Below are 25,324 nucleotides of genomic sequence, written 5' to 3' on the forward strand. Positions count from 1 at the left end.
CTAAGATAGTGCAACAAAGTGGTGAAAGTGACGGCATTTGAATGGTGGGAATATGGGATAATATTTCTTCTTTCTTGTTTTTAAATTATTTTCCAAGTGCCCTTTAGTGAGCATGGAATGCTTCCATAGTGAAGAGAGGAATACATCATGACAACCTTTGCATTCGTTATATTTAGCCCCAAATCACTCTGTCCACATTCCCTCCTGGTCTCATCATCCCAGTCACTTTGGAGTTACCGGTGCCCACTGCCTGTCCGTGGGCTTTCTCTGCAACCGTCCAGCCAGTCCCTGGGTCCTGACAGTTTTCCCTGGTAGTCACTCATGTCCATCCCTTCTTGTCTATTGCCACGGCTGCCCTTGTTCTGGGTTCTATGCCAGCTTCCAGATAGACTCCCAGCCACCCTGCACAAGGTTCCCTCCTCCAGTCCTGCCTTCATCTGCCCTTCACCTGTTCAGACCCTAGTGACCCCCAAGAGCCCCTCTGGCAGTGTTACCTGGATGGACTCATAAAGTTCAGTATGTGGAGAGGCAGAGAGTGGCAGAGCTATCGTGGGCCTTAGTTAAAGCCCTTCTTCCTAGTGAGGCTGAGATTTGTTCTTGATTTGTTCAGAGACACAGAGCTAGTGGCAGAGGCCAGCCCAGATTTCAGATCTCTCTCTTTTTTTTTTTTTGAGGAAGATTAGCCCTGAGCTAACTGTTGCCAATCCTCTTCTTTTTGTTGAGGAAGGCTGGCCCTGAGCTGACATCCGTGCCCATCTTCCTCTACTTTATATGTGGGACGCCTACCACAGCATGGTGTGCCACGCAGTGCCATGTCAGCACCCGGGATCCGAACTGGTGAACCCTGGGCCGCTGAGAAGTGGAATGTGTGAACTTAACCGCTGCACCACTGGGCCAGCCCCTCATGTCTCTTGACTGCCAATCTTGGGCCCTTTCTGTGATTCTGAACTGCCTCCCTGCAAAGTGTTTCCAGATGATATTGTTTTCTAATTCTATATTGCAGGCCCAAGGAGAGCTGTCTGGATGAGTTTGTTCTTTTGTTAGACCATGTGGCTCACCCTCTCTCTGTGAATTTGGGGAGAGAAGGCTTGGGTTTACACTAGCCTTCATTCCCATTTGCCAGAGCACCGGTACTGACCATTGCTCTGAGGAGTGGGTGGTTTGGTGAGAATATTCAGTCCTTAACACTACTAGGAAAGGAACACTGAGGGGCTGGCCAGGTGGCCTAATGGTTAAGTTCACACACTCTACTTCCGGGGCCCAGGGTCCATAGGTTCGATCCTGGCGCGGACCTAGCACTGCACGTCAAGCCACGCTGTGGTGGCATCCCCCATAAAATAGAGGAATATTGGCACAGATGTTACCTCAGGGCCAATCTTCCTCAAAAAGAAAAAAGAAAGAAAGAAAAAAAAGAAAAGGAACACTGAGCCAGCCCTAATGGCCCAGTGGTTAAAGTTTAGCACACTCTCCTTTGGCAGCCTAGGTTCAGTTCCCGGGCACAGAACCACACCACTTGTCTGTCAGTAGCCGTGCTGTGGCAGCAGCTCACATAGAAGAACTAAACAGACTTACAACTAGAATATACAACTATGGACTGAGGCTTTGAGGAGAAAACAAAGTGAGAGAAAGACTGGCAACAGAAGTTAGCTCAGGGTGAATCTTTCCCAGCCAAAAAAAAGAAAAAAAAATATATATATACACACATATATATATGTGTGTATTTATATAAAATTCTGAAAAAGAAAGAAAAAGAACACTGAGTGCCTTGTCTCAGACAGTGATATGGTGGTTTCTATGGGGAGCTGTGGTGGATTCTCTGCAGAAGATGGTGGACCAGACCTCCCCTTCCTGTATGTGCAGCCTGCTCCTCCCACCAAGAGGTGGTATCTTTCTTTCCCTTCCCTTTGACTGTCACTTGCTTTAACCAATAGGACGAAGCAGGAGTGGTGCCGCATGACTTCCAGATCTCAGCCTTGTGGCTTCCATTTTTCCCTCATAGAACCAGTTGTGATGTAAAAAAATTTGACTCCTTGCAGGAAAGACAGGCCACCTGAAAAGAGCAAGACCCTGGAGGATGCGAGACTATGAAGGGAGAGAAAGGGGTCCAGCTGTCTCCCAGCCACCGCAGCTGAGGCACTGCGTGAAGCCATCTTGCATCCTTAGCCCTGTCGAGTCCCCCCCAGCAGGAACTAGCTGCATCTGCCAAGTCTGCCCAAGTTGCAGAATCGTGAGCAAATAAATGACTGTGTTTGTTTTAAGGCTTTAATGTCGGGTGGTTTGTTATGTGGCAATAATAACTGAAACAGTGTGGCAATGATAACTGAAACAGAAGGATAATATATTTACAGAATAAATTTTAGTTTTAATGATCTAATAATCATAAATCAATAAATTTTAGGGTTTTTTTTTTTAACATGAGATTTTATTTTTCCTTTTTCTCCCAAAGCCCCCTGGTACATAGTTGTGTATTTTTAGTTGTGGGTCCTTCTGGTTGTGGCATGTGGGATGCTGCTTCAGCATGGCTTGATGAATGGTGCCATGTCCGTGCCCAGGGTTCGAACCAGCGAAACCCTGGGCCGCCAAAGCAGAGCGCACGAACTCAACCACTCGGCCACGGGGCTGGCCCCAATAAATTTTAGTTTTAATGGTCTAAGTAAGAGCCCACTAATTCCACTGATAGAACAGAACTGAGCATTTTTGATAATGAATTTTGGGGAAAGTAATGCAATATTTTTCAAGGTGAGGTCACTGTCATTAGTTCAATCTTTATTTAAAGGAGACAGTTCCTCTCAGATACTGCTGCAGCTCTCAAAGGGGCATTTTTGAAGAATTCTCCTAATGTCAAAAATACTCACAATTGGGGCCAGCCTGGTGGCATAGTGGTTAATTTCACGTGCTCTGCTTCTTCAGCTGGGTTCACGGGTTTGGATCCTAGGCGCAGACCAACACACTGCTCATCAAGCCATGTAGTGGAGGCATCCCACATACAAAAAATAGAGGAAGATTGGCACAGATGTTAGCTCAGGGCCAATCTTCCTCACCAAACAGAAAAAGAACAGCCTGGTTCTGATGGGTTGTGCCTGCTGCCCATTTATCCCACTACTGGACCCAGGCCAGGACAGGAGAGCAGGGCAGACACCCTCGCCTCTGCCCAGGCCTGCATCCTCTTTGTTTCCCTGCCCTGATGCAGCCTTGCGGTCCTGGTGGTTTTCTCTTCCTATCTTATCTTGGGTCTTGAGTTCCCTTATCTTGGGCAAACTTATTGAGGAATGGTGACACATGACACACCTAGGCCACTGAGACGTGTGTCAATGCTGAGATGGAAGAATGTAAACAAGGAACCTCACACTATAAATAACGGACATAACTCATTTGTGTGCCATCGAGCTTCACCAGGCCATGCTGCGTGCTCATGCAGAATCTCACCAACCCCCCATTTACAGATGAGGAAACAGGATCAGAGAGGCTCTGTGCATGAACCTGTCTGTGTCCCTGTGTAGGCATCCATGAAGTTTGCATATTATGTACCCCTAATCTATCACCAAGTTCTATTAAATATTACTCCCTGATTAGCTCTCCAGTCTGTCCACTTCTCGATATTGACAGCACTGCCTCCCTGGTCAACCCCTGCAGCAGTGGCCTCCCAGCTGGTCTCCTCCAGGCCTTCTGCACCCTCTGATCTATTCAACAGCCAGGGGGATCTTTGGAAATTTAAATCTGAACATGTCAGCCTGCCCAACCACCATTGCTTAAGACTCTTCAGTGATTCCCAGTGGTCTTAGGATGGAGGCAAAACTCCTCAACATGGTTCAGAGGGCCTTGTGTGTATACCTTCATCCCTTCTGCCTCATGGCTCACTTTTCTCTCCCTCCTCTCTCTGTTCCTAGTCCGTTGTACTCACTGTCTCCCTCCTGCCACAGGGCTTTTACATATGCTCTACCTTTTGTTAGATCCACTTCTGCTGGCCTTATGCCTCCTACTCGTTCTTCAGAACTCAGTTCAGATGTTACCATTTACTAGGTCACACCCTCACTAGACATTCTCGTAGCACCTCTTACCTTTTCTTCAGATCACGAAATATAGTGGTAATTTCACATTTATTTGATTAGTTGACTAAATATTTGTTTATTTTCACGCTAGACTGTAAGCTCATGAAGGCAGGGACTGCCAATCCCCAGTATTGAGCATAATGCTTGGCCTGCTAGAGGAGCTCATAAAATCTTTGTTAATGAATGAGTTAATGAGTGGAAAAAAACCCAGTGACTCTTCTGATCTAGTTCCTTTTCTGAAAGGGCTCCCAAACCCTTCCAAAGACAGGAAACAGAAGAGGGAGGAGACTATCATAATAATGCCTGCCATCACAGGCTCGAAGTAAGAGCTGAGTCTACAGGCCCATCTCCACCCTCTTCCAAAGAGGGCCGGGAAGGAAGCCACTGCAGAGAAATCCCAGGGCCAGCCTTTGGGGGACAGACCCCCTCCCCCCGGAAGTCAGGGAGAATGGGAAGGCAAAGAAAGGAAGAGGATGGATATCTACTGAGAAGGGACTATGTTTTGGACACCCTGCTAAATGTTTACATACATCATCTCATTTAATCCTCCCCAAACCCCATTTTGCAGGTGAGAAAACAGACTCAAAGAAGTTGTAAAGCTTGAAGGTTATAAAACCAAGGCAGGACAAAACTGAGTGTGAACTCAGATCTGTCAGCCTTCCTGCAGAGCCTGGGCTTTTCCAGGCTACCATCCCGGCCTCCAGCCCTCAAACACCTCCCCCACCCTGATAACGTACGTAGGGCCCCAAAATTTCATCGTTAAAGACTCATCTAGCAGCCTTTGTCTAAAGCTCTCTTTTAGGAGTCCGTGTGTCATGGTTGATGTCAATACGTTGGAAACAGAAACTCAGCATCTTAAAGGCGACACCACAAGACCTAAAAAGAAATATATAAACAAAAATTGGAACATGGAAAGTAAAGGAGATGAGGGAGTTAATTTCTCATCCTTCGTATTGAGGGAATGAGAGAGACTGTCTAAAATGGACAAATTTATGATATTACATAAAGCGATAATGGTGATTACAGAGAACTAAAAGCGAGCTGTTGGTGGGGAGCTGGGAAGAGGAGAGAAACTTTCGCTTTTCATTTGTCTTTCTGAGCTGTCCATTAAAAAAAAATTATAGTGCTCTCCTGTAAATTTTTTTAAAAGTTTAGAAATTTTTGTTACAAAGGACTACTAAGTAAGCAAAAATACCCTTCCTTTAGAATGCAAGTATGGCTAAAAGTATTAGTCCTGACTCCTGGGTGTAAGTTAGATCTGCAGGTTTCCTCTTTGTCAGGAAGCACTTGAGTGAGAGGAGGGTCATGTGACGATAAACATGGCTTCCTAAGCAGTCGCTTCTGGGACCCTGGCATGGTAGACGAGCTGGATAAATTTCCTCCACAAGTGCACAGCGCCAGCTGACAGAGGAGCCCCTCTGCCCTCACATATTCCCAAAGGCAGCTCACATTCAGACACACCCCCCGACAAGAGGGTACTGACCCCACGGGAGCCAGAGATAACCCCTCCTCTAACCATCCCTGGCGAGACTCTGCCCCCAGCAGCAACATACTCCCAACAGGAGCCCCTGCCGGCCAGGGACTCTGCTCCTGCTGGATCCGTCTGACTGCTGCTGCTTAGGGCCCAGGTGGGTCCAGGCCCAGGAAGGTGGGATGCTGAGGCTCTCAGGTGAATGTGACTTAGGTCTTGTTCCAGAGCCGGCCATAGAGCGCCCGTCAGAGCCCCACACCCCTCAGGATACAAGGGCCCTTTCTTCCTCCCGAGGCACGGCACCCACTTGACCTTTGTTCGACTGCAGTTTATATCACTCTGGGCCCCAGTGGCTGCAGGAAGGGAGGCTGGGGCACTGCTCAGGAGTGCCACTAACTGGCAGCAGGGAGCCAGAAGACTGGCATTCCCAGCACCAGACAAAGGCCTGTTGATCTTTGACCCCGGCCCTTCCTGGAGCCTTGGGCCTCCCTCCCTCCCGCCTTCCTTTCTTCTCTGCTGGCCTCTCCCTCTGTTCTCCGTCTCCTCACTTCCCTGGCACCCTTGCTCTGACTGGCAGTTTTTCCCGGCTCCTTGCCCAGGCCGATCCTTCCATGCTGTCTTCAAGCCCCACTTCCTGCACATCTCCCAACCCAGACAGGGAGAACTCAAGTAAGAAGGTCCAGTGGGCTTCTGGGAGGAGGAGGACGTCATCCACAGACTCAGAGTCAAAGTCCCACACCGACCTCTCCAAAGTGCCCAGGTCCCGGAGACCCAGCCGGCTGACGGTGAAGTACGACCGGGGGCAACTCCAGCGCTGGCTGGAGATGGAGCAGTGGGTGGATGCACAGGTTCAGGAACTCTTCCAGGTGGGTAGCACCAGGGGTGGGGGTCGGGGGGTGACAACATGGTGCCTGGGGCCCGGGCAGATGGCTGGGAGAAAGCCTGCCTGGAGACCTCAGGAGTTGCTGGAGGGCTGATGCGAGATGCTCCCACGGAAAGCTTTTCCCAACAGGTGAGGCATGGCTTTGCAGCCCACAAATCTGCCTCCCTCTGGTCTAGGCTCTGCCTCTAACTGTTCCTAATCTGGGGCAGGTCTTTCAACATCCCTGAGACTTAGTTTCCTAATGTATAAAACAGGGCTGTCGGTGCCTGTCATATCTCCTTCGTAGGACTTTTTGATGCTCAAATGAGACAGTAGAAGGGCTATTTTTCTTCGTTTTATATCTTTATTTACTCTCATCCTCAGCACACATGCGGTCGAGAGCTGCAGTGTCCACAACTGTAGCTATTAGCGGTGTGTAGCTATTTAAATTAATAAAAATTAAATAAAACTGAAAATCCAGTTCCTTAGTCACACTAGACACATTTCAAGCGCCCCGCAGCCCCATGTGGCTAGTGGCTACCATATTGTCAGGACAGCTGTAGAACATTTCCATCATCTCAGAATGGACAGAGCCCAAGAGAACATCAGAGTAACCAACAGTGAGGCTAACACCAGCGCCTGACCCAGCCTTGGCCCCAGCCCTGACTGACCCCCCTCAACCCTAACCTGGGAAAAGGATGGGTCTTGGCCCCTTGTCACGGAAAGTGGCATTTTCTTACTTCGATACCTCCAAGTTGGGGTCCTAGATAGTAACAACTGTTGCTTCAACAAGAATTACATTTTGAGCACTTAACTCTGTGCTAGGCCCAGTGCCCAGCTCTGGACACGCACTATCTCATTCAGCCCATCCCACTACTCCATTAGGTAGGTACTGCTTTACCATGGAGGAAGTGGAGCCTTAGAGATGTGGAGGAACTAGCCCAAGGTCACATAACTAGGAGCTGGGGCTGTGCTGGCAGAGCCTGAGCACTTATTGGAGCAGCTAGCGGTTCTCCACCCCTGAAGTACTTCAGAAAAACCCGATGCCCCGGCTGCACCTCCACTGACTTTATATCTACTAGGATAGGGCCCAGGCGCTGGTCTTTTTTATAAGCTCCGCAGTTGATTCTAGCGTGTGGCCAGCTGAGAATCACTGTACCAAGCCAGAGACCAGGAGTCCTCCTTGTCCGCATACCATGGTCCTTGTTTCTCCTCCTTCTCAACTCAGGTCCTCTCTTTTCTTTTTGGGGCAGCGAGGGCCTGAGATTCTTCCAGGCAAGGGCTGTGTCAGCTGCCCTGTGGTTGGGGGCGGGGAAGAGTGATGCATGTGGCCTGGGCTGTCTTGTGAAGCTCACTGGGTCATGTGTCAATTTGGTGCATGTCCCCTGCGGCATCCTGGGCCCATTCGAGGAGGGTGGGGAGATGCCCTGGAGCTGGATCAGGAGAGGAGAGCTTTCTTGGCCTGTATCTGCTCTGACCTTGCAGGGCACCTCCACTGCCCTTCACTACTGCCAGCACCTTCTCTTTCTGATTCAGTTTCAATTTCAGAGTGTTGTGCACTTGCATGAAAAGTTTCATGTTTCAGACACCTCAGGGTAAATTCTTCCAGGCAGAGGGGAAAGACACTAGCTAAAGAAACTTGTTTTGCGAGATCAAGGCGGGGGAAAGCTGTACAATAATGAGCTTATACTATTGGAAAACAGGACATGTGGGAGGACCGCTCCCAGGCAATGGCCAAAATCAAATACCCGGTCTAGAGTTGCCATGGCAATTGTCCAAAGGGGCCACGTGGCAGTTCTTCTCCCACTCTCTGCTCTTTCCAGCAGGAAGCAGCCAAGTGGCTGGGGAAGCCCCAGGTGGCTGGCCGTTTTGGGCAGAGATTGAGGCAACGCAGTCTCCAGGCTTACCCTGCCCTAGTTCTACCTTCACAGAGCCCCTCCCCGCCCACCAGGGCTCTCCTCCGCATGCCCACCTTCCATAGCACCCTGGGAGTCGTTCAAGGGATGCATTGCTACATATTTAGTTTAGTTTAATGGCACTCACCTTCCTTTATTGGAGGGGCCCACTTCTTCTCACTGGATGTGCAGCGTGCTTTGGGGTCTTCAGAGGAACCAAATTCGGGTTCATCACAACAAACAGACCTGGGGCCCTGGAGCTCCCACTGTCCAGAGGTAGAGTGTGGATTTGGCTTCTAAGAAGGGACTTCAACCCTCCTGAGTTTCTCCTATTTTAAGGAGTCTCTTGCTCAACAGCCTGCCGCCTTCCAGTTCCCATCCCCTATTTCACGTCTCCTTTACAAGAAGACTCCTTGGAGGGTTTGTCCATCCTCACTTACCTTTTCCCTTCCTATCACCATTCACACCACTGGAATCTGGCTTCTGTTCCCACCACTCTGTGGAGAGCTCTTGCCAGAATCACTGCCTTGCGGTTTAATCTAATGTGCACATCAGCAGGGGACACTGTGACCACCCCAGAGTTTTTTTTTTTTTTTAAGATTTTATTTTTTCCTTTTTCTCCCCAAAGCCCCCCAGTACATAGTGGTATATTCTTTGTTGTGGGTTCTTCTAGTTGTGGCATGTGGGACGCTGCCTCAGCGTGGTTTGATGAGCAGTGCCATGTCCGCGCCCAGGATTCGAACGAACGAAACACTGGGCCGCCTGCAGCGGAGTGCGCAAACTTAACCACTAGGCCACAGGGCCAGCCCCAACCCCAGAATTTTTAAACATTGCTTTTCTATAGCTTCCATAATACTATCTTTTCCTGGTGGCAGCTGGTGTTTTAATGCAACACTTTTTTTTTTTTTTTGAGGAAGATTAGCCCTGAGCTAACTACTGCCAATCCTCCTCTTTTTGCTGAGGAAGACTGGCCCTGAGCTGACATCCATGCTCATCTTCCTCCACTTTACATGTGGGACACCTACCACAGCATGGCATGCCAAGCAGTGCCATGTCCACACCCGGGATCCGAACCGGTGAACCCTGGGCCACCAAGAAGCAGAACATGCGAACTTAATCGCTGCACCACCAGGTCGGCCCCTTTTTTTTAATATATATATTTTTTAAAGATTTTATTTTATTTATTTTATTTTATTTTAAAGATTTTATTTTTTCCTTTTTTCTCCCCCAAGCCCTCCAGAACATAGTTGTATATTTTAGTTGTGGGTCCTTCTAGTTGTGGCATGTGGGACGCTGCCTCAGCATGACCTGATGAGCAGTGCCACGTCCGTGCCCAGGATTTGAACCAGTGAAACCCTGGGCCGCCAGCAGCAGAGTGTGTGAACTTAACCGCTCGACCACTGGGCCAGCCCTGATGCAACACTTTTGATGTGGTGACACTGTAAGAAACAATCTATTAAACTTCCAACTTTAAAAAAATATTGTCAATAAATATGTGAAACAAAGATTTGTTAGCTTGTCTCTGAGCTTTACTCCATTGCTGGTCCCCATGGCGTAGGGATCAGGAGTAAGGGGCCTGAGTATGGAGTGGAGGTGAGAAAGGGGGTAACATCAGGCAGCACTTGGCAGGAAACTACCACATGTAATACAGAGTTACAAGTTTACCACACTTGTTCATCTCAGTAGGAGTTGTTGGATATATCCCCTCATTTTCTGAGAATTCAAAAAATACTTGAGGGAAAGAATATTTGGATTATGATATGAACCCATATTCTCAACTCTAGGCTACAGGGGCAAAATGACTCTCAGTAATTTACATACTTTACATCCAATAGGCGTATAGTTAATATCATAAGAAATATACAAAGGCTTTGGGGGCAGGACTGATGCTTTTTAGAGGAGAAATTCTAATCATTAGAATGGATCTTTCTTTTTTTTTTTAAGATTGGCACCTGAGCTAACATCTGTGGCCAGTTTGTGGGGTTTTTTTTCTTTCTTTCTTCTCCCCAAAGCCTCCCAGTACATAGCTGTATATTCTAGTTGTGAGTGCCTCTGGTTGTGCTACGTGGGACGCCGCCACAGCATGGCCTGACGAGAGGTATCATGTCCGTGCCTGGGATCTGAACCGGCGACACTCCGGGCCACCTAAGTGGAGTGCGCTAACTTAGCCACTTGGCCACAGGGCCGGCCCCCAGAATGCATCTTTATTATTTGCCTACACCCTCCACCTTCTAGGATTCCAATTAGTGATCTGTTAGACCCCTTAACATGGTCCCACAGGTCACCAAGGCTCTGTGCTGTTCTCTTATTTTTTCCCCCCAGGTTTTTTTCTCTCTAGGCTTCATTTTGTCTAGTTTCTTTTGCTCTATCTTCAAGTTCAACTGACCTTTTTTCCTGCAGCATCAAATATACTGTTAATTCCATCCAGCAAATTTCTCATTTAAAATACTGTACTTTTCATCTCTAGATGCTCCATTTGGTTCTTTCTCATATCTTCCATTTCTTTCATTATTATATTTATGTTTTCCTCATCTTCTAAGTCCATCATCTCTGTCACTTCTGGGTCTGCTTCTACTAATTGACATTTTTTTTAAAGATTTTATTTTTCCTTTTTCTCCCCAAAGCCCCGCGATACATAGTTGTGTATTTTCTTTTAGTTGTGGGTCCTTCTAGTTGTGGCATGTGGGACACCACCTCAGGATGGCCTGACGAGCGGTGCCACGTCCGCGCCCAGGATTCGAACCGGAGAAACCCTGGGTCACCGAAGCAGAGCACACAAACTTAACCACGTGGCCATGGGGCCAGCCCCTAATTGCCTTTTCTCCTTGGTTATAGGTCACATTTCCTGCTTCGTGGCATGACTAGTGATTTTTTATTGGATACTAGACATTGTGAATTTTATGTTGTTGGGTAGCTGAATTTTTTTTTTCTTCCTTTTAAGAGGGTTGAGCTTTGTTGTAGTAGGCAGTTGAGTTACTTGTGGTTCAGTTTGGTCCTTGTGAGCCTTGTTTTTAAGCTCTGTTAAGGTGAGTCTAGAGTGGCTTTTAATCTAAAGAATAATTGACCCCTCCTACTAAAGTGTGGCCCTTCTGAGGTCTCTCTTGAATTCCTGCATGGTCAGCAATGTCTGTCCACTCTGCTTGTCTGCAACTTGATTTGTCCCCAGTCTTGTGTGAGGTCTAGGAACTGTTCATCTCTGTGCCCTCAGTGCCTCATTGGCCTTGTGAAGTTTCACCCTATGAATGTGCATCTTGCATTTAGCAAAGACTCAAGAGAACCCTTATACAGATTTCTGGAGGCCTCTTTTTTCATAACTCCCTCCTGTCCAGAACTTTGTCCAACAACTTCTAGCCACCTCAACCCTGCACTCTGATCTCTGTCACATCAATTTAGCAAGACCACTGTGCTCTGCTTGGGACCTTCCTCTCTGCCCTGAGATCTGGAAATTGCCTCCAGGAAGAAACCCAAGGCAATTATAGAGTTTACCTCTTTTGTTTCCTTTCTTTCGCTGATAGTCCTGAGCTACCTGTTGTCCAATGTCTGAAGATGTTGTTCATATATTTTTGTCTAGTTTTCTAGTTATTTATCTTGGGAGAATAAATCTGGCCCCTGTTACTCCATCATGACCAGAAGCATAAATATCTGGTTAATTCTTACTCAGTCTTCAGGTCTCAGATTAGAGGTCACTTCTTCCAGGAAGCCTTCTAAACCCCAGGCTTGGTTAGGTCCCCCTTCCATGTGCCCCCATAGTATCTTAGTATCTCATCAGAGTGCTTATTGCCCTGAATTGTAACTGTGTCTATAGCCCTCACTAGTCTGTGTCCCTCAGGAGACTGAGCTTTTCAAGGGCAGGATCGTGTGTGTCCGTCTTGCTGTTATGGCCCCAGCTCTCATCACAGTGCTTGGTACATAGCGTGCACTTGATAAACAGGCATTAACTGAATGAATGCTGAATCAGACGAGGTAGAAACCAAGGCAGCAAAGGGAAGGTCTAGAGTGTGGGGTGAAAAGGCTGACTCAGAACTCTAGAACCGTTAACTTTTAAAAAAGGTATGGAGGGACCGAAACTGTTAACCGTGGTTACCTGTTGGCAGTGAAAGGAGTGAGGGGGTAGATGAGACTTCTTTTTCTTTCTTTTCCTTAAAAATCAACTTTATCGAAGCATGATTGACAGAGAATAAGATCTGCCTGTTGGAGGTGTACGTTTGGCTGCACTTTGCTGTATGTAACCACTACGCCAATCAAGATACGGAACATTTTCATCATCCAAAAAGTTCCCCAAATAGTACTTACCTTTAAACAAATTATACAAATTAATTACTTAGTACATCTGTTTTTATTACGTCTCCTCAACTGCCCCTAACATGTAGGCTCTTTGAGGGCTAGATTTTGTTTTGTTCACTCAAGTTCCCAAGTTCACAGTGCTGGGTTAATAGCAGCCACTTGACACAGTTGTTGAATAGATGCCAAAGGATTAAATAATCGAATGGAAAAGGTGAAATCATCAAACATCTAGGAAAATACAAAGGCGAATATCAAATATTTATCCAAGTCAGTATGGGTAATTGCTAAGCATTAAAAAAAAGAAGCAGCAGCAAAACCCCAACACAAATATCTATTGCTCCAGCCCCTCCCCCAAACACAAAGGCTATTTCCATCATATGTGGAATACTAGGGCTTATCTGAATTATATAAAAAAAAAAAAGATTCTTAAATCAATAAGAAAACACCGAACAAACCAATAGAAAAATGGATAAGACAGCAGTTCTTGAAGTGTGTTCTGGTGACCCTCAGGGTTCCTAAGACCCTTTCGGGAGGTCCATGATTATTTTCACAATAATACTAAGATATTGTTTTCCTTTTTCATTAGGTTGACATTTGCACTGATGATGCAAAAGCAATGGTGGCCCTTAGCACGAATCAAGAAAGTGGCACTGGGGCTGGCCCTATGGCTGAGTGGTTAAGTTCACGCACTCTGCTGTGGGCCGTCCAGGGTTTCACTGGTTCGGATCCTGGAAGCGGACATGGCACTGCTCATCAGGCCACGCTGAGGCGGCGTCCCACGTGCCACAACTAGTAGGACCCACAACTAAAATAGACAACTATGTACTGGGGGGATTTGGGGAAAAAAAGCCAGAAAAAAAAAAAAAAAGATTGGCAAGAGTTGTTAGCTCAGGTGTAATCTTTAAAAAGAAAAAAAAAGAAAGTGGCACCAACCTGTACTAGTAATCATGCTCTTCACCACCATGCCACTTTCTCTTGAGAAAGTCCTTGATGAAGCAGTAAAAAATTAAGTTTATTAGATCTTGGCCCTTGAGGTTACATCTTTTTTTAAAGTAGACTTTATTTTTTAGAGCAGTTTTAGGTTCACAGAAAAATTGAGCGGAAACTACAGAGAGTTGCCATATTCCCCCAGCCCCCACACACGCACTGCCTCCCCTCCTATAAATGTTGCCCACTGGAGCAGTACGTTTGTTAACCATCGATGAACTTATCGACACATCATAATCACCAACAGTCCGTAGTTTATATTAGGATTCACTCTTGGTGTTACACATTCTGTGGGTTTTGGCAAATGTATAATGATGTGTATCCACCAGCAGTGTCATACAGAGTAGTTGCACTGCCCTGGAACCCTCTGTGCGCCACCTATTCATCCCGCCCTCCCTCCAACCCACGGCAACCACTGATCTTTTTTACTATCTTCATAGTTTTGCCTTTCCCAGAATGTCACATAGTTAGAATTATACAGTATGTAGACTTTTCAGATTGGTTTTGTTCACTTAGTAATATACATTTAAGCTTCCTGCATGTCTTTTCATGATTTGATAGCTTGTTTCGTTTTAGCACAGGATCATATTCCATTGTCTGGATGTACCATAGTTTATTTATCCACGCACCTGCTGAAGGACATCTTGGTTGCGTCCAAGTTTTGGCAATTATAAATAAGGCTGCTATAAACATCCATGTGAACATTTTTGTGTGAACCTGTTTTCAGCTCATTTGGGTAAATACCAATTGCTGGATCGTGTGGTAAGAGTATGTTTAGTTTTGTAAGAAACTGACAAACTGTCTTCCAAAGTGGCTGTACATTTTGCATCCCACCAGGAATAAATGAGAGTTCCTGTTGCTCTACATCCTCATTAGCATTTGGTTTTCTCAGTATTTTGGATTTTTTGCCATTTTAATAGGTATGTAGTGGTATCTCACTATTGTTTTAATTTGCAGTGTTTTAATGAGATATGTGGTTGAGCATCTTCTCATATACTCTTTGCCATCCGCACATCTTCTTCAGTAAGGCATCTGTTCGAATCTTTTGCCCGTTTTTAAATTGGGTTGTTCACTTCTTATCTTGTTGAGTTTCAAGAGTTCTTTGTGTATTTTGGATAACAGTCCTTTATCAGATATATCTTTTGCAAATATTTCTCCCAGTCTGTGGTTTTTCTTCTCATTATCTTGAGCTTCTTTCATTTTTAATTTTATAAACTCTGTATTGTTTAGGTTTTTTTCAATGACTGTAATAACTTTTAAAGGCAGCTTTATTGAGATATGATTCACATACCATACAATTCACCCATTTAAAGTGTACATGCCACATCCCACATGCCACAATGAGAAGGATCCACAAATAAAAATATACAACTATGTACTGTGGGCCTTTGGGAAGAAAAAGGAAAAATAAAATCATTCATGTTGTAGCACGAATCAGTGCTTTCTTCCTATATATTGCTGAATGATATTGTATGGTTATATCATATTTTATTTATCCATCAGTCAATGAACATTTGGGTTGTTTTCACTTTTTGATTCCTATGAATAATGCCGCTATGGACATTCATGTGCAAATTTTTGTGTGGATATGTTGTCATTTCTCTTGGGAATAGACCCAGGAGTGGAATTGCTGGATCAGATGATACCTCTATATCTGACTTTTTTTTTGAGGAAGATTAGTCCTGAGCTAACATCTGCTGCCAATCCTCCTCTTTTTGCTGAGGAAGACTGGCCCTGAGCTAACATCCGTGCCCATCTTCCTCTACTTTATATGTGGGACGCCTACCACAGCATGGTGTGCCAAGTGGTGCCATGTCCATACCCAGGATCTGAACCGGCGAGCCCTGGGCCGCCGAAGCAGAATGTGCGAACTTAACTGCTGTACCACCGGGCCGGCCCTGTATTTGACCAGCAGTGTATGAGAATTCCCTTTTCTCTACATCCTCTCCAATATTTGTTATTTTTTGTCTTTGTGATTATAGCCATTCTAATGGGTGTAAGGTGATATCTTAGTGTAGTTTTGATTTGCATTTCCCTGATAGTTAGTGATAATGAGCATCTTTTCATGTGTTTATTGGCCATCTGTATATCTTCTTTGGAAAAATGTCTGTTCATATCCTCTGGGCATTGTTTGATTGGGTTGTTTTTTGTCATTCAGTTGGGTGAATTCTTTAATATATTATGGAGATTAACCCCCTGTTGGATATATGATTTGCAAATATTTTCTCCCAGTTGGTGGGTTGTCTTTTTGTTTTGATTCTGGTTTTATTTGCCTTGCAGAAGCTCTTTAGTCGTATGAAGTCCCACTTATTTTTTCCTTTGTTTCCCATGTCTGAGTAGACATGGTATTCAAAAAGATGCTTCTGAGACTGACGTCAAAGAGTGTACTGCCTATATTTTTTCCTAGGAGTTTTATGGTTTCAGGTCTTACCTTCAAGTCTTTGATCCATTTTGAGTTAATTTTTGTGTATGGTGAAAGGTAGTCGTCTACTTTCATTCTCTTGTATGTGGCTGTCCAGTTTTCCCAACACCAATTATTGAAGAGACTCTCCTTTCTCCGTTGTATGTTCTTAGCTCCTTTGTGGAAGATTAGCTGTGTGGTTTTATTTCTGAGCTCTCAGTTCACTTCCATTGATGTGTGTGTCTGTTTTTGTGCCTGTACCATGCTGTTTTGATTATTGTAGCTTTGTAGTATGTTTTGAAGTCAGGGATTGTGATGCCTCCAGCTGTGTTCTTTTTTCTCAGGATTGCTTTAGCTATTTGGGGTCTTTTGTTGCCCCATATGAATTTTAGGATTCTTTGTTCTATTTCCAGGAAGAATGAACAGATACTCTTTATAAAGAGCCCTAACATTGTTTCAGGTGGAACATAGTAGGTCTTCAGTAACTGTTGAATGGAAGAATGAGTGGGTGGTTTGAGTAAGGTGAGGAGAAGGACTGAACATGGGAAATAGGGTGGGAGGAGGGTGAGCCCCTGACGGTAAACATCACTCCGGCTCCAGCTGGCCAGGCCCCTCTGAGCCCCATGTGATTCCTAAACAGGATCAACCAACTCCTTCAGAGCCTGAGATTGACCTGGAGGCTCTCATGGAACTATCCACAGAAGAACAGAAGACTCAGTTGGAGGTAGAATGGGCGGGCTGGGCCCAAGCCCCAGGGGTCGGGGGATGGAAGCTGGGCTTGGACTAGGGAACCCAGGAACCCAGGCTCTGCTTCTTTGGGTGGAGTGGGGAGAACCAATTCAGAGGAGAGAATTCCTGGGAGACTGAGTGGGGCTTGCGGGAAAGTGTTGTGGCTTGGGGACCCACTTCTCTTTCTTCTACCCAGGCCATTCTCCAAAACTGTCCCCGCCCCACAGAGGTAAGGATGCTCTGCTGATCTGGGGGTAAGAAGAGGCCCAGTGGGGAGGCAGCTAACGAAAGGAAAGCTTGGCCCTGGGTCCTTCTCCTTCCCGGCTCTGGGGAAATGGGGTCAGGGGGGATTAGGGAGGGCAGTGTGGCGGGTGGGTATGACCCCATGCCTTGATCTCATCCCTGTTTCTCTCTCAGCCGTTTATCTCTGAGCTGCTTGGTGAACTCAAGAAACTCCGTAGACTCAGTCGGCCTCAGAAATAAGCCTTGTGAGACTACCTTCAGCAGCCTCAGCACTGCCGGGCCTGCCGTGAACCTCTGGATCCCGGGCTGCAAGGGAAATGACTCCTTGAGACACAGACAAGGAACGTGGAGGATGAGGGACATTTGGACACCCCTGGTGTTTGTGCAGTCACAGCTAGTTCCTGTCAGCTGGGCTTTCTGGGAGCCAGTCGTGGCTGTTGCCCCGTGCTTTCCTTGGTGGCTAAGTGGATAAAACCTTTAGAAGCCCCAGCTGAATGGAGTGTGGAGCATATCTGTGCTGAGGGATGGGGGAGGGAGAGGGTGAAGTGATATACCAGAAGGCCAGCAGCCTGAGTCACTAGGCTCTATCTGCACACCTCATCCATCCATCCATTCACCTACCCATCCATCCAAACAGACCTTGAGAATTCAAAGATGAAAGCCACAGTTCTGCTTCAGAGAGATCACAATCTACCAAGGCCCAGAGGCCAACCAGCGGGCACCTGGCTAAGACACACAGCGTCCTGGCATCACCAATAATAGGAGCCCAAGCGGCAGAATAGTTTTGAATCCCAGAGGAGAGGTAACAGGAAAAACCTAGCTGGGTCTGGGGGCATCAGGGAAGGCTGAACTCTCCTTCCTCCCTAAATGATGCAGCAGGCCTCAGGTTGAGGACGCTTTGTTGAGCTGGCTCCAGCCAGAGGCAGGAAGAGATAAAGCAGGGGCTAAGCAGAGGGGTATAAAGGGTCCAGGCTGAGAGGCCAGGAGGGAGTTGCTTGAAACAGGCACTGAGTCTGAATGGCAGGGAGGTTGGGACAGGAGCCCTGGGAGGTGGTGTCCTTTGGGAGTAAGGCTCAAAGCAGGGCACACATTCATCGTTTGTGCATGCAGTGTTTCAGTACTAAAGAGGCTAAGAAATCAAAGATGGTGGGGCCTGGGGGCTAAGCTGGGCTGCGCAGAGCAGGAAGCACAGTTCAGTTCATGCCTACTGTGTACACGGCCACCAGGACAGGGGGGACTGTTCCTGCCTGGAGAAGCTTGCAGGATGGCTCAACCTTTTTCCTCACCCCACAGGCCTGGACTTATAGCCTACTCTACTCTTGCCACCTCTCCAAGGGCCCAGGTCCAGGGCCTACAGGATTTTAGAATTAAGAGATGCTGGGTCCAAGGAATCAAATACTTTATTAGATCCACTAAGTGCCAGGGGAGGGCCCCGGGCCCTTGAGCAGGTTTCAAGGCTCATCTTTAGATTCAGTCTGGTCTTTCCCCATCATGCCTCTCACTCCCAGTCCAGGCTTTGCTGCTGGAGGGTTCCTGACTTCTGCCTTCCCTCTGGCTCCTCCAGTTATCTCGAATGGAGACTCTTTCCTCCTTCCAGGGACACTGAGATTCCGGAAAGGATGCATCTGTGGGCAGTCTAGCCTGACATGCTCTCCCGTCAGATGCCCTGAAGCTGGGCCCAGAGTGGGCGCCCCAGCCTGTGCAACAGCCTGTAGGATCACCTTCCCAGGAGGACCAGGGTCTCCTCAGTGCCCTCGGCCTGCATACGGGGGGTGATAGGGAGATGTCTGGTGCTCTTTAAGATCAAAGGCATCATGGCCTTCCCTGCAGAACAAACAGACACAGGTCAGGAATCACAGGCAGCCCTCAAATCCTCCCAGTCTCACAGAACATTCTACCTGTACCTACCGGAAGCAGCGGGCACAGTAGAGGTCTCCGTCACAGCCAGCACAACGCAGGGTGGCATCCTCATTGCAGATGCAGCACCAGGGGAGCTCCTCTTCCTCAGCCTCAGGCCTGGGGGCCATGGCCTGGGCCTTCAGGGACCAGAAAGGAATGGGGACAGTAAGATACCCGATGAGGTATGGGAGGGCTGTTGCAGGAGCAGCCGGCCAGGCAGGGAGGCAGGCTGTGGTGGCAGCCTGGGGGTCTGTGTCTGGGGCTTTTCTCACCTCAGGCTCTGCCCTGTGGGATTGGGCCCGGGGTTGGGGAGTTGGCTCCATGGGAATGTTAAAGCCACTTGCCTCATCCAGGGCGGCTTCTTCAGTGAGCTGTGGGCAGAGCAAAGAGGTACAGCTCACTGCTCCAGGCCCAGGCCCAGCGACCCCACCCCCTGTATTTATGTGCTCTGTAGCCTTAGCTTCTCAACCCCTCTTCCTTTATCTGTTGCCTGTGGGTGCTGACACCCCATCTCAATGGGCCAAGGGGCAGGTCTGGGTCACAGGGACAGTAGGGCCCCAGCTAGAACAGGAGCTGCACAGCAACTGACCATCCAGCCTCAGAGCGGAGGCAAGATGAATGGGGCCAGGTGGGAGGTGGGGCAGCGAGGTGGGCAGGACACGGGATGGCCGGGTGGCTGAGACGGGCCTCACCTGCTGCAGGACTCTCTGGATGGCTGTCTCCTCATCCTCGTCGTCATCACTGTCTGGGAGGCGATAGTCTTGAAGGGTCACTTAGACCGGGGAGATGGGAGCAGGGGAGGAGGAGTGAGGCTGAGAGAGTTCACCTGAGTGGCTATACTCTTGCCCCAGAGCTGGTTGGGTTCCCAGTGGCACTTGTTCCAGAGCTGAGCAGCTCTGCAGCCACTCTGATCAGACCCTGCCCCTCCCTATCCCATTCTGCAGGGCTGGGGGGCAGGAACAGAAGGCTCTGCACCTGAAGGGACTGAGGGTCCCCTGTCCCCTGAAGACTGCCACTTACTCCTCATCCACTGCTTTGCCCCAGTACCTTCCTCGTGACTCTGGGCAGAGCTTGTTGGACCCCTGGGCATGGGGACCCCGGCACCTGACTCAGCCTGGCACAGAGTGCAGCCATTTTGCAGAGCTTGGCCTGGGGGTGGGAGCGGGGGGCCAGCCCAATGGATGTGAGTGAGCGGCTGCTCCCCAGCCTCTACCTCTTTCGGGGTCCTCTCCCCGCAGCACGGCCAGGCGCTTGGCAAGGGCCAGGATCCGCTCCTGCCTCGTGTTCTCCTGCCGCAGCTCGATTGCTGCCTCAGCCAGCAGCCTGCTCTTCTCCTCCTCCAGGGACCAGGTGGCCTGCCCCTTGGAATCAGTGCTCTGGCCCCCTGGGCCACCCTGGTTGAGGTCGTTCTGGACAGAGGCAGCTGGAAGGAGCAATGCAGTCAGGGAGGCAAAGACATTCTAGCTACTCATCAGAAGCCACTGAGCCCATTTCTCAACTTTTTAAAAAAACCATAGATGACCAGCTTTTTGTTCAGCACTAGCTCCTGTGGTTTATATTACAAGTAAAATGAGTATTTCCCCCATTTTTCCAAATGTAAAAAGCTAGTAATCTTAGACTTGTTTTCTTCAACCACATCCATCCCCACCCACCTGATACTGTAACATGCTACCCTTAGGGTGGGCACCCCATGGTAGGAGAATCACCGACCAAAAGGATCAGGGTTTGGGGAGGCCAAGGTTCAGCCAGCCTCTGCCTTACAGGTTGGAAGCACTTCCAGGGAGCAGCACAGAGAGGACAGGAGGGAAACTCAGGTCTTGTATGTCACTGACGGAAAGAATTTTACCAGAGTGGATGTGGCTCTGAAATGGTTTCAGAGCAAGAGATTTGAAATGAGACAGCTTTGGGATGAAGTCCAAGATCTGCCACTTAATAGCTGTGTGACCTCGGCCAAGTTCCTTGAGCTCACCGGGCCTCAGTTTCATCATTTTATTAAATATGGATAATAACAGTATGCACCTCATAGCATTACTAAGGATATTGAATGAGATCGTGTCTCTAAAGCAGGGTTTCTCAATCTTGATTCCACTGACAGCTTGGACAGGGTAATTCTTTGTCGTGGGGCTGTCTTGTACATTGTATGATGTTTAGCAGCATCCCTGGCTGCTGCTCACTAGATGCCAGTGGTACCATCTGAGTAGTGACAACAAAGTCCCCAGATATTGCCAAATGGGCCCTGGAGGGAAAATCATCCCTGCTTGAGAACCACTGCTCTGAAGCCTTTGAACAGCACTGCCTGATAGAATTTTTTATGATGATGGAAACATTCCATATCATGGTCTATATCTGTCTCTCCAAGATGGTAGCCATGACCCACATGTGGCTACTGAGCACTTGAAATGTAGCTGATAACCCTGAGGAGCTGAATTTTAAATTTTATGTAATTTTAATTAACTTTAGCCTCCTCTTCCTCATCATGATCAATGCAGAGAACATTCACTGAGCACGTCCTATGAGCCAGGCAGGGTCCTAAGCACTTATTGGATTATCTCATTTACTCCTCACGACTTTCCCAGGAGGTGGGTGTTACCACACATATCTCCATTGTACAGAGGAGGAAAGTGAGACTTAGATAGGTCAAGGATGTTGCCCAGGGTCACCCAGCTAGTAAGTGGTAGAACCGGGAATCACTGTCTGATTCTAAGGCCAACACACTTATCCACTAGGCTTACACTGACTCCCGTTGAAGTAAATACTCAATAAATGGTAGCTCTTATAATGTTGATTGTTCTCTGATTTATATTCACCTCCCAGAGAGGGTGCAGCAGAGCCTCTCCTACCTGGGGAAAGAGGTGGGGCAGGTCCCTGGGCAAGCCAGGTGGAGGGGTTACCTGGGCCTCCTCGTTCCCAGCTCTCATCAATAGCCACCTCAGCTGCCAGCTGTGTCAGCAGATCCTGTGCCTGCTGGGCCTGGGTCCTGGTGTCTGGTGGTTGATGTGCCTGTTCAGAGCAGAAAACCTCAGTGGGGAGCAGGAGAGGGCGGAAGCCACACTGTAAGGCCCAGAGCAGTCTAGGTCAGGGGTGGATGTTGTGGACATCTCAAAGCTCAGAGAAAGGGGACTAATCCAGGGCCCACATAACTGAGTAGAACTAGCAGTCCCCAACAGGACTGAGGGGCCACTCTTTCCTGCCCGACCCAATCCTGCTGCTTGACCCTGGTTCCCTGGCCTGGCAGCAGGCCTGAGGATTAGGAGCAGGGTGCAGAGGGGGGAGGGTTTGCCAGCTCTTGCCAAGTACATAAGCATAGGTGTATCTGGGCTTCTTCTGGTTCCTCGTTCTAGGACCCCCTTCCCTCCCAAGCCATAGAACTCACCAGCTGGGGGGTGTGAGAAGGCGGAACTCTGCCCTGCAATGCAGCAAGCCGTGCCTCCATCTCCTTGGTGGAAGGTATGGAACCCTGGGGTTCATCCCTCAGTGCAGCTAGCCTGGCTTCTATCTCCGCCTGTGAGGGCACTGACTCTGCAATTGGCATGGGGGAACCTTGTAAGATCCAGAGAACTCCCAGTCCCTGGAGCCCTGGATGGTGTCCGTTAGGCCACCCTGCTTGCCGCCACTCACTGGGCTTGTTCTCCTGGCGGAGCCGTGCTAGGCGCTCAGCAATGACTTGGTCTTGCTGGCTCAGTACCTGACTCCGTGGAGTGTGGGACTTCTGCTTGGCTTCCAAGGCTGCCACACGCCTGACAAGATGAGATAGAGGCTCTTGAAGAAGGCAGAAGGGAGGGATGAAGGCACCACTCACTCACTCCCATTCAAAGAATTCTAGGCATCTAGGGAGGCCTCCAATGGACAGTCTTCTGTAGTCTTCACTCATGTCGCCCTGGAGCCCAACGCAGCTGACCAGGTCAAGGTCTACCAAGCTGAGAGGGCAGGGTCTACCAAGAACCCTTTCTGGGGAGAGGGCTGATGAGCTGCTTTCTGAGTCCAAGCGGGATTCAGGAGCCTGAGAGGTAGACATTCTCCTGACTCTGTGCCCACTTGATCTAGGGGTTAGGAAGAGAGTGCTACCCTATGGCTCCCTTGTCCTTTCCCCATCTCCATTCGTCTCTGTCCCTTCAGCACTTACTTCTTATAGTTCTGAGGTGGTGACCATTTGGAGGCACTGACAGGAGAAGATCCTCTATAGAGAAGAAATCTGTTTCAGAAGTCCTGCCATCTGCCAGCCAGTGTCCCCAACCCCACACACTTCCTGGGCTGCCCTCTAGCCACAGAGCACAAGGCTGTAAAGGCTGGCCAGGTGCCTGCTGCCATGGTTGGCTGAATCTTTGCCCACGTTGGCTTCTCACCTGGTCAGGACCTCATGGCACTGCTTGCAGACTTTCTGCTGGGTGTTTCCAGCCCGAGGCACCGCTGCACTGAAGCTCAGGCAGCCGGAACAGAAGGCCCGGCCACAGTTCTTACAGCCATACTACAAGAAACATGAAGGAGGGGAATCCACCTCTCACCCACCCCTGCAGGCTCCTCCCTGGTACCCTTCAAGCACACACAGGAAGAAGACACTGAAGGTGCGAACAGCTGCTGGGAAGAGGATGAGGAGTGGGGCCCCCAAGGCCTAGAGAGAGACAGCATTGGAGGGTAAAGCAATTTCTCAATCTCCAGTCTTACTTGATTCAAATCAAGTAAAGCTTCATGCAAAATTCCCATGCTTTTTATCCTGTCTTCAATTCCTTGACCCTGGGGTGTAGAAGACAAACTGGAAAGGCCTATGTTTCAGGTCACTGACCCTTCAACAAAGGAGAATTGGAGAGAGTGCAGAGCCCAGGCCTTCTCTGCTCTAGCAGAGATGGAGGGAGGCTTGGCTCAGGATGGACAGGATGGTAACAATAGCCTCCATTTATTTAGCACTTAGTGTGTGCCAGGCACTAAGCTCAGTACTTAATATTCATCATCTGACTTAATGCTCACAATTTATACACAGCATTTTACTTAATCCTGATGACCACCATTATTATTCCTATTTCAGAGGGAGTCAGAGAGGTTATATGACCTGCCCAAACCAAGGTCATCCCGTAAATAAGACAGCAGAGCTCAAATGTGAACCCTGACCACCCTCCCTCCAAAATCCAGGTTTCTGAGTGCTACACGGATCTGCCTCCCCACCTGCTATTCATTCATTCTCTCTGGTTCCTATCTCCTGGTCACGACTGAGGCAGAGGAAGCCAGCAGTCTACCAGCGGAGGAGACTTAGCGGGTCTGTGCTGAGGACAAAAGAGACTTTGCCATGGTGCCCTGAGGGCAGGAGGAAGGCAGCCGGTAACCTAACTCAAGAAACCTGGGAAGGGCAGCCGGCGTGATGGGGAAGGTTTCAGAGCAGAGAGTACGGGTAAGGCGAGATGGAGCGTGGTCCCAGGGTATTAACTAAGATGGGGCTGGGAAGCAGCAGGGTGGAGAGAAGGAAGCAGCCGGATTCTTCACTTGGCAGACAGAAAAGCCTAGTTTTGCAAAAACAACAGGAGCGCACTTTACATTATAAGGAACTTTTACCTCCAGCACCTCACTGGATCCTCACACCAACCCCTGAAGCGAGGGAATGTTAGCCCCATTTTACAGAAATGGAAACTGAGGCTCAGAGACTTCATCAAAAGCACGCAGCTGGAAAGGGGCGTAAAACCAAGTCTACGGACTGCAAGTCCTACGCTTTTCCCTCCACTCCGCGTCCTCCCTAGCCCTTTAGCCCTCGAGGAGAGAAGACTCGCCTCCTTCTTGAAGAGGGTGAACTTGACAGCGCAGCCGTAGCACCTACTCTCCATCCTGGGTCCCGGCGCGGCGCGGCAGGGTCTGCAGAGTTGAAACTCCGCCCGCCAGGTCCGGGGCCCCCTGGACCTTCACGGAGCCCCGCCCCCGCCCCCCACGCCCACTCGCGCGCGCCAGCCACGGCCTCCGGCTGGGGAATGGCGACTCGCCACCCCAGCTGGAGAGCAGCAGCCCGGGCGTGGGGGCTGCTGGGAGTCGTAGTTCATTTACGACTACCCGCTTCCCTCAGAGGCAGTCAAGCCTGACCCAGAACACATTTCCCAGGGGGCTAAGCGCCACTTAGCCAACACGGGGCCGACGGTCCCCGGGAATCCCCACGCACGCTTAGACTCTTGGGAGTTGTAGTACGAATCCAGCTAGGGTGGAAACCATGGCGGTGGCCAAGGAGCTCTTACAGATGGACCTGTACGCTCTGCTAGGTATCGAGGAGAAGGCGGCGGACAAAGAGGTGAGAATGATTGGCGAGGAAGGACGATTCCGAGCGGCCTGGCGGCCCCTTCTGCCTAGGCGCCTCGCCCGTGGCTGGCACCCGCCTTCCAGGTTCGGCCGGGCCCTGGGCGGGGAGCGAGGGGTGGCCTAATGGCCAGAGAAGGTGGGCTCGCAGTCCTTTTCTGGATGGTCTGAGGGCCTTACGAGGAAGAGGGTGGCACAGGAGCGAGGCTCCTCGCGCGGGAAACAGTGCTCTCTCTGTGG

The 25,324-nt window shown here is 49.0% G+C and overlaps 3 protein-coding genes across 4 annotated transcripts in view; 2 read left to right on the forward strand and 1 right to left on the reverse strand.

Annotated features, from left to right (window-relative positions):
- The first annotated feature begins 6,004 nt into the window (after nt 1-6,004).
- PPP1R14D (protein phosphatase 1 regulatory inhibitor subunit 14D) lies at nt 6,005-17,409 on the forward strand. The gene is made up of 4 exons (XM_014857288.3): nt 6,005-6,386; nt 16,590-16,673; nt 16,875-16,907; nt 17,096-17,409. Exons 1-4 carry the CDS (start codon nt 6,132-6,134, stop codon nt 17,159-17,161), a joined length of 438 nt encoding a protein of 145 aa, XP_014712774.1. The 5' UTR covers nt 6,005-6,131; the 3' UTR covers nt 17,162-17,409.
- Nucleotides 17,410-18,296: 887 nt separating this feature from the next.
- Nucleotides 18,297-24,865, reverse strand: ZFYVE19 (zinc finger FYVE-type containing 19). Its single transcript, XM_014857379.3, has 11 exons — nt 24,574-24,865; nt 23,164-23,285; nt 22,944-22,997; nt 22,439-22,557; nt 22,194-22,339; nt 21,712-21,820; nt 20,034-20,243; nt 19,513-19,592; nt 19,093-19,191; nt 18,830-18,957; nt 18,297-18,745 (listed from the first exon to the last, which is right to left on the reverse strand). The coding sequence occupies exons 1-11, from the start codon at nt 24,625-24,627 to the stop codon at nt 18,667-18,669; spliced, it is 1,200 nt and encodes a 399-aa protein (XP_014712865.3). The 5' UTR covers nt 24,628-24,865; the 3' UTR covers nt 18,297-18,666.
- Nucleotides 24,866-24,946: 81 nt separating this feature from the next.
- Nucleotides 24,947-25,324, forward strand: part of DNAJC17 (DnaJ heat shock protein family (Hsp40) member C17) — a 39,852-nt gene continuing 39,474 nt past the window's right edge. For both annotated transcript variants that reach the window (XM_044765135.2, XM_044765137.2), the window contains exon 1: nt 24,947-25,079. In XM_044765135.2, coding sequence (XP_044621070.1) covers nt 25,002-25,079 — 78 coding nt within the window. In that variant the 5' untranslated portion in view covers nt 24,947-25,001. The remainder of the gene's footprint in view (nt 25,080-25,324) is intronic.

This window comes from Equus asinus, chromosome 2 (genome assembly GCF_041296235.1).
Source record: "Equus asinus isolate D_3611 breed Donkey chromosome 2, EquAss-T2T_v2, whole genome shotgun sequence".
Classification (NCBI taxonomy): Eukaryota; Metazoa; Chordata; class Mammalia; order Perissodactyla; family Equidae; genus Equus; species Equus asinus.

What these genes read in the sequence shown, in the direction of transcription:
- ZFYVE19 (XM_014857379.3), bottom strand. Translation starts at nt 24,627, where the DNA reads ATGGAGAGTAGGTGCTACGGCTGCGCTGTCAAGTTCACCCTCTTCAAG. An exon ending in CCGCCAGGAGAACAAGCCCA is followed by an intron (nt 22,340 to 22,438) that starts GTGAGTGGCGGC and finishes TGCCAATTGCAG; the next exon opens with AGTCAGTGCCCTCACAGGCG. An exon ending in CCCACAGGGCAGAGCCTGAG is followed by an intron (nt 18,958 to 19,092) that starts GTGAGAAAAGCC and finishes TGGTCCCTGAAG; the next exon opens with GCCCAGGCCATGGCCCCCAG.
- PPP1R14D (XM_014857288.3), top strand. Translation starts at nt 6,132, where the DNA reads ATGCTGTCTTCAAGCCCCACTTCCTGCACATCTCCCAACCCAGACAGG. An exon ending in AGGTTCAGGAACTCTTCCAG is followed by an intron (nt 6,387 to 16,589) that starts GTGGGTAGCACC and finishes ATTCCTAAACAG; the next exon opens with GATCAACCAACTCCTTCAGA. An exon ending in ACTGTCCCCGCCCCACAGAG is followed by an intron (nt 16,908 to 17,095) that starts GTAAGGATGCTC and finishes TTTCTCTCTCAG; the next exon opens with CCGTTTATCTCTGAGCTGCT.